This window comes from Quercus lobata, chromosome 12 (assembly GCF_001633185.2).
Source record: "Quercus lobata isolate SW786 chromosome 12, ValleyOak3.0 Primary Assembly, whole genome shotgun sequence".
NCBI classification, from domain to species: domain Eukaryota; kingdom Viridiplantae; phylum Streptophyta; class Magnoliopsida; order Fagales; family Fagaceae; genus Quercus; species Quercus lobata.
In genome coordinates this window covers 2333171-2356121 of record NC_044915.1, presented here as the reverse complement: position 1 = coordinate 2356121, position 22951 = coordinate 2333171, and the positions used below count along the sequence as shown (strand labels likewise).

Here is a 22951-nt window from a genome sequence, read left to right as displayed (position 1 = left end):
TGTGTGTCGTACTTTATCAACTACATATATTGTGAATTGGTAACTTTATGACCTTTTGTGACGCTTGAACTATATGAAAGGTGTTATAGAAAATTTAGTTATGAATGAAAAATTATGACACTAAACCCAAAAATAAAAAAATAAAGCCTTATTGCGTGCACAAAGTGTGCATGATGGGACTAGTATTATTTTAATGTATTAAATGTTAATAAAATAGAGCATATGATGTATGATGTATTGTAAAATTATGTGTTAAAAATATATAAAGTAGATTTTAGTTTGTTAAAATGACATTTAACTTGCCACAGCTGATGCTAGTGCCCTTACAAGTAAATTTGGTTTTCTATTGTTTTGACTATTTTATCTAGTAATCTGAATGTTAAAAGAATGGAGATGGGAGATTCCAACCCTATCAAATAAAATAATAGGTAGGCTATATTTATTAGTGAAATATAGAATTAAAGCTGGTGTACTGTAGCCTGTAAACAGTTATATTTAAACTATATACATATATATAGAAGAAGTGTAAGTGTATATGGGGGAGGGGGCCTGGTCCATGCATGTGTTTGGACCTGGTTGCGCTCATGCGCTGGATAGGTTGTAGGAATGGTAGAGGGTTTGGTTCGTCGAATGAGTTGCTCGAGTCCATTGATGCTAAGTTACGGTGCTTTTCTATTATATTTCTAGACTCAAACTTTTAGAGAGAATTCTTTTTTTCTTTTTTTTTAAACGGAGTTTTAGAAAATTACTATCATTATTATTATTATTATTATTATTATTATTTATAAATAGGAGTGTTTTGACTTGAGCAAAGCTTTAAGCAATGCAAACATGTGACTAATTTTGAAAGTATGTCCGAATTGTGTCCAATTCGATGCACTAAAACATTGGATGCGTCCAATTCGATGCACTAAAACATTGGATGCAAACCAAATCTTACCAAACTAAGTCTTTAATTAGTTGAGCTAACCTGCTCTTAGAGATGTCTAGTTCGTCTGTCATTAGTTGTTTGTTCTTTTATTTCTATATTTTAATAACTCACCCAATCTTAAATAACATTGGGCTTCATTTAGAAAATATAAATTGCTTCTCAAAATTATGTTTTGTTAGCATACAACCTATAGGTTTAATTTTTATAAATGCAATAGTATTTTAAACATATAACTTTTGCTCTATAATGATTGAATACGGCTTATAACTTTTAAGGGGTTATAAAAAATTTGGTTTCCATCTTATTCTATACGGAATAAATAAATAATACTAAAATAATGTTAAATAAATAGTACTAAAATAATAGAGGTGCTACATGGAGGATCCTGTATCATTGATGAAGAAGAGACAACTGAGGAGCCAATTCCAAGGTTACCAAAGGAGCCTAGTTTGATGGTGAAAAGGCCCAAAAATGTGGTCCATGCATTGCCCTATACCCATTTGTATTACTAGAGAAGAGCTTCCAAGAAATTGGGATTGTTGTGAAATGGAATATAAGGAATATTTTCCTATCGCTTTTCCCTGATTGGGAGTTTATTACATAAATTTAAAAAATTATACATCAAAATTGTTTGTCGATTGGAATCTTTGGATTCCTCTACCGGCCAGTTGAAATCTTTAGTCTATTTGTCCAAATATGCTTCCAAATGTTTCTATTCCATCATTTAGTTAATTAATATAAACATATCGAAAGTGTGCATTATGACTTTCTTGAAACTAAAATGGCAGAAATGTTCACCTTTGACATCTATGTTTGAAATGGATGCATTTAGAGTTTCAGACAGTTATACTTAGCAAGCTTCCACCAATTTTTAGGTGTTTGACAATAGAGATGGTTGAGTTCAACCAAAGCAATCTTGGGCCATGTAGTGGAATTAGAATGGGAGACCATAACAAGGATTTTGGAGATGCAATACACTAGGATTTGGTTTGGGTCCAATACATCTAGGGTGCGTTTGATTCGCCGTGATATTACATTATATCGTAATATTATATTATTGTAATTTTATATTAATGTAATCTAAATACAAGAATACAATATTATATTGTTTAGGAAAGTGATGAGATTAAGATAATGTGATATATTTTGTAATTTTAGATTATGATAATGTTAAAAATTAAAAAAAACAAAAAAAAAAAAACCTTAATTTCACATCATTGTAATGTGCATCATATCAATAATACATCACAGTGAACCAAACGTCCTCTCAATGCATTGAGCACATTAAAATGATGACACACGGTCAAAAGTATGCCAAAGATTAGGCCGTGTTTCTTGATTTTTTAAGGATTAAAGATTAGAATTGGGTGGTCAGAGAGACTAGTAGTATCATGTCACTCAAGAAGACGTAAATCTATTTGCACAAGATAAAGCTCTTGTAGTTGTTAGTCACCTCCCAATGCATTAAGCACGTTAAAATGATGACACGTGGTCAAAAATACGCCAAAAATTGGGCTTTATTTCTTAATTTTTTAAGGATTAAAGATTAGAATTGGGTGGTCAGAGAGGCTCTGGTAGTATTATGTCACTCAAGAAGACATAAATCTATTTGCACAAGATAAAGCTAATGCAATTGTTAGTCACCTCTCATTTTCAACTAGAAAGACCCCTAGAAAAATTTCAAGTTTGGACCAACATTATTAACTCAAGACAAAGAAAGGAGATGCTTCGTTGAAGTTCGTTTCCTTTTCAAAAGATTATCTTCTTCTTAATTTATATATATATATGCTTCGTTGTAGTTCGTTTCCTTTTCAAAAGATTATCTTCTTCTTAATTTATATATATATATATATATATATTTTTTTTTTTTTAAAAAAATTTACATCCCTAAGACGATTTCTATAATTCATAATGGTCACAAATTCTAGTTCCAATCCCCCTGACCCCACCCCACCCCAAATTTCTTTGCATATCGGACAATGTAGGGTCCTTTTGGATTGGAGGGAAGTAAAGTAAAATTGACCTAAAAAGTGCTAAAGTATTGAATACAATGTTAACTGTTTTGGATTTTTATTTATTTATTTAAAAGATAGGTAGATAGTGGTATAGACACTCAATTTTGCAACCTACATTTAATCTCAAATGCGAGCAAAAATTATTCACATAAAAGAAATCTTGAAGACTTAGCGATCAAACAATATGTCATGAGCTTCAATCAAATTGTTTGATTGAAAGTTATAGCCAAATCAAATTTCAATTGATGATTAAGCCTAATCAATTATAATTATGAACAAGTAATTATGATTAGTTCTATAAGGACTTAGTTTCAATTAATGACGTATCATAATTGTATTTGGATTAAATTCGAAATTGTCATGAGTGTGCACACATCGGATTGAGTTAGATTGTGATAATGTTGAGGATATTTAATATGTTTAAGATAATTGTTAAAATTATCCTTCAAAAATATAATTAAAAAAATCAAAATTTAAAAAATATTATATGACTTAAAATTGGCTACAAATCAAATTTAAATTTTTTTACAACTCATAATTGAAAAAAAAAAAAAAAAAAAAAGGTCTGAATTCAAAATTTCAAAATGAAGAGGTACTCAACACTCTAACTTGGATGAACACTACTAGTAACTACTGATTGGTAGTCAGTGGAAATTTTCAAGTGCTGATCGGCACTTGTATAATACAGTTTCAATATTTTGATTTTTGACACCATTTTTCCCTCCAATTTTAGTTCCACTTGAAATTTAAAATCAAATCCTAGCCAATCCATTTGAGGAGGGCTCCATGCTTATCACAAGGCTTCAAAATTCAAGGCACCCCAGTCCCCTAGAGCTCTAGGGGGAAACAACTGAGAATGATTATTGTGCAACTTGTGATCCTTCATTTGGTTTTGCAACCAAGTCTTTCAATGCTTCCCCTCTAAAATTCTTGTGAAAATTTCCCCCTTTTTTTATTTTTTATGTAGCTATTATTGTTAGTTTCATTGTTTGCATGATTATCTTATTGTGTTTGATTGAATAAGCATACTTTGTTATGAATTATGATGTTGTATGATAGGATTTAAGCATGCTGTTATTTATTTATTTATTATTATTTATAATTTTATGAAATGATCATATGATTTTTCACATGTTCTTGAAATAATCTATTTCTTCATGTGGAATTCTTGAAATAATCACATGCTAGATCTTAAATTCTCATTGATAACATGCCATCACATGTTTTTTAAATTCTTTGACATGTTAACATGCTAGATCCTTAATTCTTATCAATGCATGTATATTTTTAATTCCCATCAATCACATGCAATTATATGTTTCTCTCTCAAATGCAAGGATGTTCACATGTTAGTTAGCTCTATTTATATGTGTAATATATAATCACATTTTTTCAGTTTGGTCAGATAACAGGCTTTCTCATATGTTCAAATGCTTTAATCATTCAATTCATACTTCTTTATGAATGATATGCTGTTAATCTTTATGACATGATGATTGCTTATGTGCACGACATGAAATTGGCCTCCATAGTCTACAACGGTTTACCGGATAAAATGATTGTCTAACACCATTCCACAGTGTAAACTTAGCTATATTAGATTATAAGGTGAAAAACACGTCCATAAGCTATAGTGTCGACTAACACTCCGAACAAGATTCAAAGTGCCAATCGACTCTAACTTGGAATTGAAGTGATGATCAAGAAACAGGAGCTCATAATTGGCACTTTAGCATCAGAAGCCCAAATTTGACTACTTTGCTTAGTTTTTGGATTTGCACTTTTAGCTTATCATCTTAAAAGGATAAATATATGAAGTTATGAACTTGATAACTCTAAAATAATGGAGTCCCAATAGGTTTTGAAGTCTCATAAATAGTAGCAAAAATAAGTTGAATAGTAAAATAAGTTGGCAAAAATAATTTTTGCCAAACAGACACTAAATAAAACTAGACTCAACATAAAAGGGGAACCAAGATTTGTATGGGCTGAAAACTAAAAAGAGAAAATCCAGAAATTAAGCAACACCATTTTTCTAAACATATCCACCAAATGAAGGATTAGAAACCTATCTGTCCTTCATCTAAAAAAGTACATGATTTATATGTTATTAACATGCTCATCAAATTTCACACTAATCTGTTAGGAACCCATGGATAGAACTCACCCTCACTTTATCGATACTAATTAAATGGTAGCCTTTTCTCTTTTGGTGGCTCTACTCACCTATCAGTTATTTTAATCTAGTCTCTAGGTCGTCCCTCCGAGATCTGACTCTAATACCAAATGTTAGGAACCCAAAGGTAAAACCCACCCTTGAAAACCGGCTTGTAAGGGAAGGGTGCCCAAGAGCTTATATACACATGTTTATACTTACACTTAAGCAATGTGGGACACTTGGATTATAACATAATCAAATGTTTTTTACCATTCGATCCATAACTCATCTTTTATACACAATTTTAAATACAAAAGCTTGATAACATAGTTATTGATCTCAGATTATCTTGAAAATTTGCAAGCATATAGAGTATAAAAAGAAAATCTAATCTAACGATGGATCTGTTAAAATTCGCATCAAATAATATATATATATATATATATATCTATATAGACACACACACACAACCTATTGTAACTTTTTATCACTGTTATTACACGACCTAATAACTTTTTTTTTTTTGGTTTTTCTTTTTTTTTTTGCACCTGATAAGTTTTTAATAGATTAATATCTTGAAAGTCCCACATTTAGATTATATGTTTTATATGGTTTAATACACATGCCAATTTTTTGTGTCAATTAGATGTTATTTACTATTTGATCTATAAAATCATCTTTTATACAAAATTTTTTAAGGTAAAAAATTTATAAAATTTTAGAGATGAAGTACCTATTAATTTTTTTATTATCTTGAAATTTGCAAGTATGAAAGATATATTGAGAATATATTGCAACAATAAAACTTTCAAGATATACAACCATGAATGCATAGTTGTCAAAATATGAATCGTTTCGTGAATTAAATTTTTAATTTTTTTTTGTATCATGTATCGTAAGATACACAAACATTTAAAAAAATTATATATTTACATATATATAATGATATACTCATTATAAATAGGGAATATATTCAACTATAATGACTAATTTAATCATCACTTATGTAATAATATTTAACGAACTAACTAAATAAATCAAATTAACATGTGTTTATAATATACATATTCAAATTAATTATACTTTTTTTTTTAGGGTCAAATTAATTATACTTAAAAGTGATCATACATTATAGATGACCAAAAATAATAATTGCTTTTCATCATATTGATTATCTTGCCTAATCAACACTATCTATGTCAATGTTATTATCATGTTCATTATTTGGCATATATATTTCTTCATTGAAATTGTCTTCATCATCATTTACATTTACTATCTCTTCTTGTTATCTTATATATATATATATATATATATATATAATTATATTGTTAGTTAATTCCTTATTCATATTATAGAAAATAAATTTGCAAATATGAAAGTGAAGTGTAACTGTGTAGTCCAAACTTTGTAGGAGAAAAATAAAGAAAGAAAAACTTATAGACATGTTATTTTATTGGGTTAAATTAAGTAACCTAATAATTATATGTTAAAAATAAGTCTAACAACTTGTTTGATTCAAACAAAAGCACAAATTTTAACAAAAGAATTCATTTTAAAGCATATAGATGTATCGTACGATACAATTCATATATACGATATACACCACTGTATTGTAAAATTTATTAGCACTTTCAATACATTCCTATGATGCAGAACTTTTTGTACACGATACCACATATCATGTATCATATAATATTGACAAGAATTAAGTTACCATTTTTCATTATCAGGTAATGTTAGGAACCTAGTGATTCTTAATGGGGATGGATAGAAATTATAAGGGAATTGTAGAGAAATTGACTTAATTCGAGGTAGTCACCTTCCATAAAGAAATATTAAGAAAGAGAGAAAAAAAATGCACTAACCAATATGTTAAATGAGCTACATGTGCTCAAATTCTAACTAACTTATCATAATCTCAACCAACTAGCTAACTACCTAACTAAAGGGATTGCAACAATTATTTCATATTCCTAATAGGCAATTAGCTATTACTTACTCAACTACTTAGATAGTGAAAGGTAGCTGAGTTATATAAACTTAGCTATATATGTCATCGACAAAGAAAACTTTCCTACGGTTTCCAATCTCTTAGTTTTTAACAGAAAATTCTTAAAAGATGTCACTTCTTTCTTCTCAAGATAGTTCGGTAGTCTCCATAAAAAAAAAACAAAAAAAACAAAACAAAACAAAAGATAGTTCGGTAGTTCCTATTATGTAAAAAAATCAACCATTTTGTGTATCTCCTTCTCTCCGTCCCTCCCATGCTATTTAATGTGTCTGATCCAATTTTTTACCTCATCTCTTTCTCTATCTCAACTCTAAAAAGTGTTTCTTACCCATTTCTAGACCAACATCAAGATGCTAGCACCATTTTTTTTTCTTCACATTTTTTGAAGAATTAATCGTAGCCATCACCCAACCATATGGGCAGATGTGCTATATTCACCACAAATTATATGTAAGGACCGAGTTTGAATCCTTGACCCAAAGGATGAATAGGCTCAGGTCCAAAAAGCCTAAAATAAAAAATTTTTAGAGAGTGGGTTGGAAAACTGAGCTAGAATGAGTTGGATGGCAAACAAAGTGGATTCAAATGACAAGAACAGAAAGATAGATGAATTTTAACTAAAGAAAGTCGTCCTTAGGTAGGTCCGAGGAGATCAGTTCTTGTATCTTAATCTTAAGTATGATTAAAAATTTATTTTCTGATTGCTACAATGTTTTTCTTTTGATTTTTCCTTCCCTCATGCCATGGAGGGTCTCTTACATTATATAGTCCCCTTTGAACGATCTTGATCCTACACATGTTGATCATTTAAGCCACTACTTGAGTGGTTGTCTCATCGAATACCCCTTTAGATCTTCTGTGAGTTGGGGTAGCTAAGACAGCACTGTTCAGGAGTCTTTTCCACATTAATGCAGCCAGGAAGTTAGTTGCAGAGTATTTAATACGGTGGCAGCAGCCTTTCTCTAGACATTTCTGGGCTTCCATCCCTCTTGTACGTTTATAACGCATGTCCCTATTAGTGAAATTTCCTGGAAGGTCACCTTAATGACAGGATATACATTTGACCTGTGCTTAGCCTATCTGAGGAGACAATCCTCCTTGGACCACCATTCCCAACTTTTCCACTTGCACGTTACTTATGAGACTTTGAACTTAACACCCTTACTACTGCTTATTTGTCCTCGGACCAATCAACGTTCTCGGCCAAACCCCAATGCCCAATATACAATCTTGGGCCCTTATCCCTACATTATAAATACTTACCATCAACACTGTATTTTGAGATTAATATTAGTTTCTAAATTTGACATATTAGAAATCTCATTGTCCAATTACTCCATTAATAATTTAGTTTTGATACTATTTTGAAAAGTAGGACCAACAAGCACCTATTAAGTCAATATATAACCCCCCCCCCCCCTTAATTTTCTTAAAAAAATAAAATAAAATACCCTCCTTAATTTCAAATTACTAAACAAAATAGAAAAAAAAATGTTTTGATAAGATTGCATAGAAAATAAGAAATCTTCATAGATGTCCGATTGAACTTGAAGGATTTGGGGAAAAATGGGCGTTTGCCCCTAATTTACAAACTATGCAACAAAATGCCCATATTTTAATGCTCTGTTTGTTTCGCTAGAAAATCTTTTGTAAAGATAGTTTTCCACATTTTCTAGTGTTTGGTAGCACAAAAAAAACTTGGTCAATGGAAAATTATCTTTGGTCAATGGAAAACCTTAATAAAAATAAGGTTTATTTTCTATAGGTTGTTTTCCAATTTTTTTTTTTTTTGGAAAGCAATCTTTCTTTCACGCGTTGCATCTCCTACAAATATTATTTTCGTCTATAGCCGTGGGAAACATAATTTTTTGACGCCTTCTCTCTCACATGGTAAGTTTTCTCACTTTTTCTCTCCTCACACCCTCACTGTCACTAATTTTGGTCTCTCCTCTCCCCATAGATCTCTCTCTCTAACTGTCTCTTTTCTCTCTTTTCTCCATATTTATCTTCCCCTCTGTAACACAATTCTTTGATTAGATTTTTTTTTTCCTTCACTGATCGGCCAATAGCTCCGACTTGCAAAGGAGAACAAATTTGCAGTGGTAATTATTTCATTCCTCTCTACCAAAATCCCAATTCTTTGCTTTGAATTTCAAGCTTGATTTTCTTTTTTCTCTAAGAAATTTTTGGTTTGATGGATTCCAGGCAGAAGTTACTTCTTTTTCATACATAAAGTGCAAAAAAATAAATAAATAATAAATAAATAAAAAAGAAGAAGAAGAAAGAATGAATGAAGTAAAAGATGAAAATTTTAAATATAGTATCTATATTGCTCTAAACTGGTTTTACATGTGACAATCTTTACCGTGGACTAATAATATTGTTATATAATGAATGATAATTGTTTAGGAGAATTGCATTTGTTGACAAATACTTTTTTTGTTGGCAGATTCTATGCAGTGATGATATATTATACAGTACATTATGTAAATACATAATTTAGAGCAATATTGAAGACTTGTGGTTGACCATAGTAGACAATTAGTATACTAACAAAAAGAGTGAACAATTAAAAGTTATTATTATTTATACTTATTGAAAATATATTCCCCTGTCAAATTTATATGTGTGTATATATATATATATATATATATATAGACAAATGGTTGATATATGTGTGTGTGTGTACGTACGTTATTGTCTATATATATGAGCAAGATGAGTGGTAGAGATCATGAAAATTTGACAACTAATTAATTTTGATTGTATCTGTTGTCAAAATTTTAGTATGAAAACCAAATTCATTCTTGGTTTTTTATTTATAATGATTACATTATTAGTTTACATAATATACATGTTTTAAATTATACAAGAAATATTCTAAAAAAATTGTATACCAAACACCAGAAAACATTCTCAAGCTCATTTTCAAGGTTGTTACCAAACACTAGAAAATGAGATAGTTTTCTAGAAAATGCTCTTTGAAAAATGAATCATTTTCTAGAAAACATTAATGCTAAAAATGAACCATTTTAATTATTTTGAAACAAACATTAATGCCCCTATTTTTGAAACTCGATTTTAACAAAATTGAATTACAGGTGGAACTTGACATTAGCAATGTCAAGTTTTATATACATTTTGCCACTTAAATTTTTTTTGAAAATTTAAGTGGAACTCAACATTACTAATGTCGAGTTCCATTTAAAAATATACATAGAACTCGATTTTGAGGATATTGAGTTTTACACAGAACTCGATTTTAAGGATATTGAGTTTTACACAGAACTCGATTTTGTGAAAATCGAGTTTAAAAAATAGGGACATTTTGCTAAATAATTTTAGAACAGTGGCATTTTGTTGCATAGTTTGTAAATTATGGATAAATACCCATTTTCCCCGAAGGATTTGCCATAAATAATATATATATATATATATATATATAATATGAGATAGAAATCCTCCTCTAACCTAATTTAAGTGTATATGTGTGTGAAGCTTTATTTTGAAGGCTTGAATCTCAACTCTTGCCCCTCTCACCCTACAAGAACTTGGGAGAAAATGACTATTAAGTTGAAAGTAACACCATCTTATTTTCCATAACACACGATAGGATTCTTCATATTTCACTTAAAATTAGGAAGTGCATTTTACTATTAAGATTTTAATTTATAACTGTTTTTTTATCCCACAATGTATAGATTGTCATATCAATCTTTATATCTTGAAATTTATAAAATTAAATTTGAGTTATGAAATAGCAAGATTCATTTAACACAGACACACAGAAATATCCTCCCTGTGCTCATGCAAACTCAGTTATGACCTGTGAATCCTATCATGGAGAGCATCAGGGAATTACGAGTACCATGAGCTAGCTAGCCGTCAGTTACTAGTAATGTTTGACGAGGCTGTACATAACATTAGTTTTTTTTTTTTTTTTATAGAATACTAAGTATTTTTAATAAATACACACAAAAAAAGTGAAATTTTTTTTAAAAAAACTGACAATGATATATATCCAAAATATTTTAACTCTGGCAATAAATATTACTTACCTCTACAGTTACTACCAAGATTTAGCATGAATTGTTATTATTAAGTGACCAGTTGCTACTTGTCTCTTTCTTTTACCGACAGCTGCTCTGCCAATGCCATCACATGCCTCCACGTGAAAACTATTCTCAGGCCTTCCATTCATGAATCCATTTCTATTTTCCCTCTTCTAAAAATTAGGACAAACTTTTAGGTACAATGACTGGAAGAAGATTAAATTCAACACATGTCATGACTATTAAAATTTTTACCATATAAAGACAAGTTGATGCGTAAAAATTATAGGGAAATTGATAGGAATAGTAAAGAAATTGACTTAATTCAAAAAATTGACTAAATTCAAGATAATCATTCTCCATAGAGAAATATTAAAAGAGAGAGAAAAAAATGCACTAAGTAATGAGTTGGTTTATTCTTCATTGATATCTAATATTGAATTATAATCATGTATTTATAGAAGACTAGTTCTAATGTCATTGGCGCACATGGCTCAAGATAATTGGTTAGTTAATTCAACATGTGCTCTATGAATTAAGCCTTGTGTTAAATGAGCTGCATGTGCTCAAATCCTAACCTAACTGAAGGGATTAACACATGTAGCTCACTTAATACATGACTTAATTCATTAAGCACATATTGAATTAACTAATCAATTATCTTGAGCCATGTGAGCCAATGACATTAGAGCTAATCTCCTATAAGTATATGATTGTAATTCAAAGAAAGTGGTGTCCTAGTTTTTAATTAGATTATTTGACTCTTTACCCATGAGACACTTTGAAAATCTCATAGACCAATAGTGTGATGGATTTAACCTGAGATCTCCAAAGGCATGTTTGGTAGATTGTAATGGTAATTACATAGGAATAGAAATAGGTATTACAATAAATACAAAATGTTGTAATGTAATACTTATTACTATTCGTTTGTTTGATGACAACACAATAATAGAATCCCGAAGACACTGGAAAGAAAGCATTTTAATTTAAACTTAAGATATATTTTAGAAAATATCTTACTCATATAATTATATTTCCTAAAAATAATATTTTTTAAATTTGAAAGAGAGATTAGGTTTTTATTTTATTTACATAATTGTTATGTGCATATGGAAAGTTTATTTATTTGGAAATATATAATTTTAAAAATTAATACACCTACTAAGGAATAGCTATTATAACCTTTTTAGAGATGAATAATTATTTCTCATTTTAAAGAATAACTATTTATAAGGAATGACTATTTCTTGTAATAAAAACATAACCAAACTACTGAATAGTTATACCATAGAAATAACTATTACATTACAGTGACTATTACAGTCTATCAAATATACCCTAAGTTTATGTCACACTCTAGATCAACGAGCACACCACCCGAGTATCCCCTTGAAGGAACATATTCATTATTATATCATTTTGTAAGTTTTATATAATAAATTTTATAGTAGTTTTAGCATATTTCTAAGTTGAGTAAATTACAAATTTCATCCCTAAAGTTTAGAAGTATTTGGATTTTACACTTTAAAGTTTCTGAATTTAAATTTTATTTCCTGAAGTTTAGGGTGTTTGGATTTTACACCTTAGCGTTTCAAAATTTAGATTTTACTCTTTAAAGTTTAGGAGTGCTTGGATTTTATACCCCAAATTATGAAACTATAAGGTATAAAATCCAAACCTCCTAAACTTAAGGGAATAAAATCCAAACATCTCTAAAATATAGAGGTAAAATCTAATTACCCTCAAACTTTAAGGGGTGTAATTTGCATTTTATTCTTCTAAGTTCAAATATTGATAAATAAAAATCAAATAATATTTTGTTTTTAAGAATAATTAAATTCAGTACATAATTTACTATATGATAAACTTGCTTTTTGTCCTAAGCCATAAAACAAGGGACATATGATAGTAAAAGACAATAAAAATTGAAATTTAAAATGAGAACCAACCGGAATATTTGGTATTGTTTATTTAATGCGGCCACGCAGAGATGCTATAAAACCAAAAACATCAAGGCAGATAGGCAAGCCATTTGCTCTTAGTTGTAAGCAGAGGCCTATATTGGCTATCCAACTATTGCTGTTGAGCTTAGCATAAATTAGTAATTAATATTCATATATCATGGCGGGGCAGTCACGTAAATGGATGATATTGGTGGTAACAATATGGATTCAGGCATTTACAGGCACAAACTTTGATTTCTCTGCCTATTCTTCGTCTTTGAAATCGGTTCTTGGGATTTCCCAGGTGCAGTTGAATTACTTGGCTGTGGCCTCTGATCTTGGAAAAGTGTTTGGTTGGTCTTCTGGGCTGACCTTGATGTATTTTCCACTCTGGGTGGTGCTGTTCATGGCTGCTTTCATGGGGTGTCTTGGCTATGGCATTCAGTGGCTCCTCATCAGAAACGTCCTCACCTTGCCTTATTTCCTGGTACTCTCTAGAAAACTTCAACTCTAATAATTTCTGTTAGAAATATCAGGAGATATTTTTTAATTATACAATAATATTTAAACTTAAATGGGTTTAGAAAACTAAGCATACTTCTTTGAAGATTTCTAATATGGCATAAGCAGAAATTGGATTTGCAATTGGATGACAATATTGTTGGAGGCCTTGGATTAGAAAGGCACTCTTATATTAATTAATTCATTTTTCAAATCCAAAACTTTTTAATTGAGCAGAAAACTCCTTATTACCTAATTTTCATATTTTTAATTAGAAAAGAAAATTAAAAGGTTGCTAAAGGTCCAAGTGGGACCACCACTGATGTAGAGAGCTACCAACAGTTCTGATATTTTTATTATTTTTGGCTACAGTGAAGGTTAAGATTGAGATTTCAGTGACTGTGGTTGGTTTGGTTTTATTCCTATGTATGACATATATTACTGTTTTTTTTTCTAAAACTCTTTGTGTGGCTAAGAAAAGAAAAGGGATTACTTCACTAGGAAATGAAATTTGTTGGTTTTTGTATGATACTTTGGGGAGTTGGAGTAAAAATAGTGATGGCTGCACTGCACACTAGTAGTTTGTTTATCAAACTAAAGGCTATATTTTACCTATACTTAATATTATAGTTTTTTATACGGAGTTTATGGTGTATTTTTATTTCTGTTCCCCTTGTGTGTAAAAAAGAATTATTTATTTATTTATTTTTATATTTGTTGTAGGCAAAAATCGTCTTATTTTAGAAAATATTATGTTTTTCTAAAATTGTAAATTCTATTTTGAGAAGTAAAAATAAATTCATCCAAACAAAGTAATAACTATTATAGGTGTAATTATTATCCCTTTACAAAGATGTTTTTATTTGATGGGATCCCTATTTATCTAATAGAATTAAGGTTTGAATCTCCTTCCACTTAAAATGAAAATGAGTATATAATTTTTTTTTTTTTTTGGTTGAGGAAAGAGGATATATAAATTTGAATACTCTGGTAACATAAGATACTTTCCTATAAGTTTCTCAAAAAAAAAAAAAAAAATCTTATTTTAAGTATAACCTATTATAATAGTAAATTATTAATAACTTCATGCAACCAAAACTAGTAATTTTTATCTTAGTATACCTTAACCTTTCATGCCCTTACGGTCGCCCACGCTTCAGAAGCAAATAAATTTATTTACTTAAATTTTTTTTTAATAGAGTTATATGGTCATATTGGTGTCTAATCATATTTTACAAAGTGCCCACACTGTTGTTAGGATGGTACCCGCATATATAAGGTGACTAGAGTTGGAGGTTCAAGAGGGACTAATTTATGATACAAGGTCAACAATACCACCACTCACGTTAGGCGGAATGGTGTTTCCCCAAGCCTTAAATGTTTGTGGGCTTTGAGAAACCAAGTTCGAGTGGTCCTGAGTGGAGAGGGGTGGGGGTAGTATATTTGGTTTATTAGATTAGGATTTCTATCTGAGCTCAATATTTATATATATTAATCTATATATATTTCTAAAATTTTTTTTATAAAAAAAAAAAAATTACATTTTACAAGTTTTTATAGACCAAAGGCTGCTGGAGGACTAATATATTTGTAGGGCTATTACTAAATTTTTTTGATTTTTTAAGCTAATGGTAATGGGGCCATTTTAAATTTTAATATTTAAATTATTTGCGTAGATAAATTGTTCGTTGTTTTCAAATCCTAGCCATTATTTTCTTTTCTTTTCATTATATTAGTCAAATACATAAGCCTCCCACCACCAAAAAAAAAAAAATCAAATATATGAGCTGAACTAATTAGCTACATATTTTGAAAAAATAAATGTTGGATTTTATGTTTTTTATGTTATTATTAAAATATATGTAAAGTTTCTTGTCAATCAAATTTATATACTATTTGATCTATTAATTTATTTTGGATGCATAATTTTAGACTACTTATGTAAAATATAAAAATATTTATATTTAGCATTTGTTTGGCTCCAAATTAAAAAAGCTAGCTTATTTTATTATTCAGTTTATTTTTGCTACTTTTCATGGGCTCCATTTCACTTTTTGGCACTATTCATGGATCCTACTGTAATATTTCAGCTAATTTTTATCTTTATCTACAGTACTTTCAACAAAAATTTTCAATTTCAGCAAAATATGCGAATTCCAAACAAACCCTTAATCATTTTTATTTGCTTCACCAAACTTTGTCCTTTATGTTATTTTCAAGTCCTAGCATGCTTTTGGTTTGGGTGTTTTGCCCAATCTGTGCGTTATGCGTTTTTTAGTGGGTCCCATGGATACCATTCACTTTTCCACCAAACTCAGTAAAACACATATTTCTAGGTAAATTTGAGTCCCACAGCATTATTCATATATTTAAAAATTATTTTGTTACAGTATTTTTAGCAATAAGTTTTTAGTTTTCAGTAAATAAGCAGTATTCAAACACACTTCTAGCTAGCCAAATCATTATGAATTTATTATGTAGAATATTTTATTTGTTTTTTAATTATTAAAAACGAATCATAAATTTTATTTTATTTTGTAGAAAATACTAAGGTGATTTATTTTGATCACATTCGGATACAGACACGTGTCTAAAACTAGACATGTGTTTACATCCTAACATGTCTAGTGCACTGGACACAATCCCAACCTAATTATTAAATACTAGATTAATGGGAGTCAATGTATGCACGAATAGCCAAAGTCACCGACACATCGTCTACCAGTACTCTTTGAGGAAAATTGCCTAAAATAATTGAGAGAAATAAGACGAGATTTTTTCACAAGATGTCTCAACTTTTCTTAATCATTTTGGTATTAGTTTACAATTATTTAGAGAAAGATTTGTGATCTCAAATCATGGTTTTTTATTATAAAAATGCCTGTCATGCATTTCAACTTTAGTCAGATGGGGATGGAGCACGCACTTATTGCTAGTTTGCTACACGACTGTTTATCTCTATTTCGAAGATTTAGCCCGAAAGCTCCAAATCAAGAAAACATTATAATATTTTGATCTTTACAAAAATGTTGAAAATTCCAAGAATAATGCAAACCATGCATACCCTAAATTAACCAGCTAACCATGACGTGGGTACATACACATTCTTGATTTGGTAATTTTGGTGTAAGCATGTGAGGAATCTAGAAGGGTAGATCAGATGTTGAGAGATTTGGCCCCTCTTGATCCTACGGTTTAGCTTGGCTTGGAAATCCAGTAATTTAAGTTGAGTTTGGATTACACTGAATTTATTTCTCTCTGTGTTTGGCATTTTTTTTGGGTCCCGTGCACTGTTTATAAGACCCACAAGTACAGATTTCAATAAATCTAAATTTAAAACTGGGTCCCATGACACTATTCATACATTTAAAAATTATTTTACTACAGTATTTTTCGTTTCCAGTTTTTAGCAATAAGTGGTATCGAAATAGGTCCTTAGTGTTTTTTTTTTTTTTTTTTCATTTCTTTAATATCTTTTTCAGTCTATAATAATACTTCCAAATATAGTGAAGCAAATAAAAGAGATTAGAATTAATGAATTTGATAAAAATTAAATTGATATTATATAAAGCAAATTGAAAACACAACAAATTAAGGAATATTCTAGTGTAACATGACTTGATCATGTGCAACAAACACTAACTGCACATTGATAGAAACAGTAACATGGAGTTGCGTGAGTCAGGTTAGATAATATCATTTGTGGTGCTCTATATCAGAAGTTTGAACCTCACCTCCTCCTCCTCCATTATCTACTAATCTCAATTGGACTTTTCCTTTAAATTCCATTATTATTTACCTCTTTCTCTCATTAGCATGTCAAGTTTGGATTAGGATTAGGACTCTATTGTTTGGATCTTACTCACTAAACAGTTAGACATATTTTTAGTAACCTCAAATAGTCCTTGACAACCTTTTTTTTATTGGTAATTTATATACATATATAGTGGGTCTTGGAACCAAGACCTTATTCTCCATCCAATTATTATAGGAGAAGGAAGTGTCAATTGAGCTATAGCTCAATTGGCCCTTGAACACTTGACATTTAGAGCATTTTAGTCTGAAGAAAACTATTTTAGTACCTACCAAAAATGTAGTCTGGAGTGTTCATTTTGGATTAAATAGGTGATTTATATTGTTCTTGGCCTAGCCTGACCAGTTTGATTCATGTCTCCAGGTTATTATTATTATTTTTTTAGGTAAATAAAAAATAAAAAATTATGACATGTTTTTCTGTAAAACGTTAGTAATTTAAAATTCTTCAGAATGATTCCTCTTACATGGTTTTTTTGACATGCAATAAACTTTTAAAGGAGAACCTTTGAAGACCTGATCATATTGTTTCACTTTTGAAACAACAATTAAACAGTAATCCTAAACTCTTAGGATCATTATGAATTTTCAAAAGACTAATTAGGATAAACCAAGTGTATTCTTGTCCGTTATTCTATTATATTTACAGACTTTCTGTTATCTTGTTAGTTGACATATCATTTTTTACTACTATTAATGCTGTTTTAAGTAGTCTCAAATAAAAAATTGTTGCATACCTGCATGATATCAGATCTAATATTCATTTATATTAATCGAATCTCTCTGCTATTGCCAATGTAAAGGGAAGATCAAACTGTTGGTACAGGATTGTGTCTAACCTCTGGCTGATCTTAGAAACGTTGCATGTGATGGATGCTTTTTTTTTTTTTTTTTACCTGGCAAGTCATGAAAAAAAAATATGGATCCATGTCTAAGTGAATTAATAATCTGAAGGTACAGAGATTGCATGTGATTGTCAGCCAGGTGTTTCTTTTCGTTTTTTGAGTCCTTCCAACTCCCTTTTTGTTTCTGATTACTTTGACTTCTGTATAATTCATCAAACATGGACTAACTTTCAATCCGCACAATTTGGTATAAAAAAAGAAAGATAAAGAACAGTTTTTCTCAGACTTTTAAACTATTTCCATTCTTCATTTTCTCTCTGATATACAAAAACCATTCTTGGCATTTTGTTTGCAAGTTCACAATGAAAAGATATCATAGATAGGGATAAGAAAATTAACTTTGTTGCTGGATGGAGGGGGAGGAGATGGGGGTGTTTAATTAACCTTGTTTGGATTTTTTTTTAGAGGCAGGAGGGGAAAGGAGTTTTGGGGATTTTGAAGGGTAAGATACCCCTTACAAACTCCTCATTTTTTATTCCCTTAATTGGAAGAATTAATAGAGGAAGGTTTCACATATATTAAAAAAATTTAATTATCAATTGCGTCTCTATAATGTCAATTTAGATCGATTTCATTAAATCCAACAAAAAAGTAGTATAGATGTCAATTTATATGGTTTCTTACTTTCTTATCATTTCATCGTACTTCCCTTTTTTTCTTTAAAAAAAAAAAAAATACAAACAAAGGGGAGATATATATTCATCATCCTTTTACTTAATTTTTAGAATATCCAATTAAGGAGAAGGTATAATTATTTTTTGTTCCCTCTCCTCTCTTTCCTGTCATAACCTTTACTCCCCTCGCCTTCCAAACTTCTAAACAAACTACTAAATATGGAATTTTTTTTTCATGGAATTGGGCCAGACACATGACATACTATAGTCAATGAAGTGTGAAGTATTTTTGTTTGTGTACAGTTACTGCAATCTTATTAATTTGCATATCTTCAACATTAACAACTGTTCTAGTGAGATTATCAGTCGTTTAGATGGCATCCAATAAAGTGATCATAATCCATTTATAATGAGCACCATTGACCGATGTTTTTCATGGAAGCACACAAATATAATTATTAATGTTTGAATTGCATATTCCAGCTAGAGCAAGATTTTAACCCATCTAATAATTAGTGAGATAAAATTTTGCAATCATACTGTATTCCAATTATGTTGTTGCTAACTCAAATTTGATTCACAAATACACTAGCACCATAAATATGTTGTTTGTGGCCTCTGATAATGATAAATCTTTTCCATTGTGGAACTTGTTTGTTTCAGGTCTTTCTTCTCTGTTTGTTGGCTGGGTGTAGCATCTGCTGGTTCAACACTGTGTGTTTTGTTCTTTGCAATCGAAACTTTCCAGCTAATCGACCCCTTGCCATCTCTCTGACAGTAAGCTACAATGGTGTAAGTGCAGCCTTATACGCTCTTGCTGCCAATGCAATTGATCCTTCATCTGATGCACTATATCTTCTTTTGAATGCCCTCTTTCCTCTGCTCACTTCTGTTGTATCACTAATACCAATTCTTCGCCAACCATCTCTAGACCCTCTTCCACCTGATGCAGTTCGCCGTGACTCCCTTATATTTCTCCTTTTGAATTTCTTAGCAGTTGTTACCGGTATTTACCTTCTTATCTTTGGTTCTACCACAACTGATTTAACAACAGCTCGTATCCTCCTTAGTGTAGCCATTTTCTTACTAATCTTCCCTCTATGTATCCCTGGCGTTGTCTATGCTAAAAATTGGTTCCGTACCATTCATTCTAGCTTTCACTTTGACGGCTCTGGCTTCATTCTTGTTGAGGCAGATGATCTTGAGCTTCATAAGGAGCTCCTTTCACGTCATGCTAGTAGTATTGGCCCTACTGGAAATGGATCACTCACTCATCTCTTAAGTGATAATGGATCTGTGATTGCAATCACCAGACAGAAAACTGGAGAGATTGAAGGATGTTGTCAGGGAATGCTTGTTAGGGATCAGTTGGCAATGCTTGGGCAAGAGCACCCAGCTGGAGTGCTTGTACGTAGGTTCGATTTTTGGCTATACTATTTGGCTTATTTCTGTGGAGGCACAATTGGCCTTGTGTATAGTAACAATCTAGGACAGATAGCACAGTCATTGGGACAAAGTTCAAAAACTACCACCCTCCTTACTCTCTATTCATCATTCTCCTTCTTTGGCCGATTGCTTTCTGCAGTACCAGACTACATTCGCGCGTAAGTAATCACAACTGTTACTTTTACAGTGCTTTTGTAAATAGATTGATGATGAATGACTACTAATGCACAGTGACTAGTATCAATGTCCTTATTTCAATGGATATTTTCGAAAAATATGAAGAGAAAAGAACATTAGGAAGAGAGAACATGGAGTCTGCATAATGCTTATGCTTGCATTTTAAAATTTTGATCATAATCTAAGAGAACAGATTCCTCTCTACTTCATGGTCAAAATTTTTTTCTTAGATTTGACGGTGTACAGAGTTTCTTAAAATTTTATTTCTTAGATTTGACGGTGTACAGAGTTTCTTAATTTGAACAATGAAATGGATCCATTTCAAATGGAGAGGATCCTAACACAATGAGATACTAATGTAAAGGATCAATGCATGTGTTGTTGTCAAACTTAATTGAAGTTTCTAAAATGTTGTAAAAAATTTAAGAAGATGTAGCATAATAACCAATATTTTACAACACTTACAAATTATTACTTGTGCAGAAAGTTCTATTTTGCTAGGACTGGATGGCTGACCATTGCACTTTTGCCAACCCCAATTGCATTCTTTTTGCTAGCAAGTTCAGACAGTGCGGTCGTACTGCATGTTGGCACTGCACTGGTTGGGTTGAGCTCTGGGTTCATATTTGCTGCTGCTGTATCAATTACGTCCGAGCTGTTTGGACCTAACAGCGTAGGCGTCAACCACAACATTCTCATCACCAATATCCCAATTGGGTCACTTGTATATGGATGTCTTGCTGCATTAGTCTATGATGCCAACATAAGCCCTGGCTTAGGAAACATACTAATGTCTGATTCGGCAGTGTGCATGGGGAGGCAGTGCTATTTCTTAACATTTTTGTTATGGGGTTGCATATCAGTTCTGGGACTAGTTTGTAGTATGCTGTTATTTTTTAGAACCAGACATGCTTATGACCTTTTTGAACAGAACCGTATTTCAACACAACTGTATTAGTGGGTTGTGGTTAGGTTCAAATAGAGAGTTGGAGAGGCACTAACTCGTACAGATATGTCAATTGTGTACTATTGTTTAGGCTCTTCCACAAATGAAGAAGGTTTCCTTGTTTTTACTAAATTTTGGAGAGAGAGAGAGAGAGATGTTCTGAGCAAAGATTTTGCCAATGACATAGTGGTTTCTGTGGTGACAATGTTAGGATGGCTCTTGTAAACATGGAAGATATATCACTAGTGAAATTATTCAATATTTGAATGTAATACTTTCTTCTCTTGATAGGGCCTCATTTGAGACCCTTAATACATGATAGTGAAGAGAAGAGATAAATTATGTAGTTGGACAACGTTATATTGAATTTGATCAATCGTAGGATTGATTTGTTTTGAAGTAATTTCCAAACTTTTATTTATTTATTTATAATTTTAGTAATTTTTTATGTAGTCTATGGAAAACTTTTCAAAATTACCATAAAATTATTGTAAAATAGCAAAAAATAATTTACTACTTCGTAAAGTGAATATCAAGCATCTTCTCAAAAAAAAAAAAAAAAGTGAATATCAAGCAAATCAGTGGAAACTGGAAATTATCTTTTTAGAAGAAGCCTATACCTTTTCCCACCTACCTCCTCTAGTCTGAGTTTGTTTAGTTTGCAATTTTGATCTGTGTACCTGTCTCATATTTTGGATGTTCAATTATCTTCCTTCTCTTCCTTGTGAGGGGTCTTGAGCTTGGGGTATATTTGCTATTTACTTAATTTTCACAAATAATTTCATTAAGTAACCTCAAATGAAACTATGTTGTTATGTAGCCTCATTTGGAAGTGAACTCGAGGCTCTAAGAGTTGAGTTTCAAAGGGTAACTCGAGTTTTAGAAACTGAAATTTTATGGAGAAAAACCTACATTTAGGTTTTTTATTTTTATTTTTTTATTTAAATTTTAAAATTCTCACTAAAACTTGAGTTTGAGAAACTCATCTTCCAAATGAGTCTACTTAGCAATACAATTTCGTTTCAGACTACTTAACGAATTGTTTGTTAAAATAAAATAAATAGCAAAAAAAAAGCGCTTAACCCTATATCTTGTACTTCACCGAGTCCAATTATGGGCATATTTTTGGGCTTTGCAGATGTATCTTTGAATTGTACTACAAGAAGTCTGTACGAGATAAAGATTCCACTGCAAAAATGTAAATAGGATATTTATTGTTATTGGGCCTTCAAATTTAAGGCCCAAATAAATAAATTAACCCGGTACTGTTTGTGTTTGGCTCTGAGAAAAATCAATGAAATAATTGCGATTTTTACTTTTATTTTTATTTTTTTGAGAATTTTTTATTATTATTATTTTTTGATTGAGAGTTTATTTGCACTATGTTTTGTTTTGTTGTTGAGAATATAAAGTAAAGTAAATCCATAAATTCT

At 30.7% G+C, this 22951-nt stretch overlaps 1 protein-coding gene across 1 annotated transcript; it reads left to right on the top strand.

Annotated features, from left to right (window-relative positions):
- Positions 1-13175: 13175 nt before the first annotated feature.
- LOC115972303 (protein NUCLEAR FUSION DEFECTIVE 4-like) lies at positions 13176-21921 on the top strand. The gene is made up of 3 exons (XM_031092542.1): positions 13176-13603; positions 19613-20553; positions 21056-21921. The coding sequence occupies exons 1-3, from the start codon at positions 13295-13297 to the stop codon at positions 21528-21530; spliced, it is 1725 nt and encodes a 574-aa protein (XP_030948402.1). The 5' UTR covers positions 13176-13294; the 3' UTR covers positions 21531-21921.
- The last annotated feature ends 1030 nt before the right edge of the window (positions 21922-22951 follow it).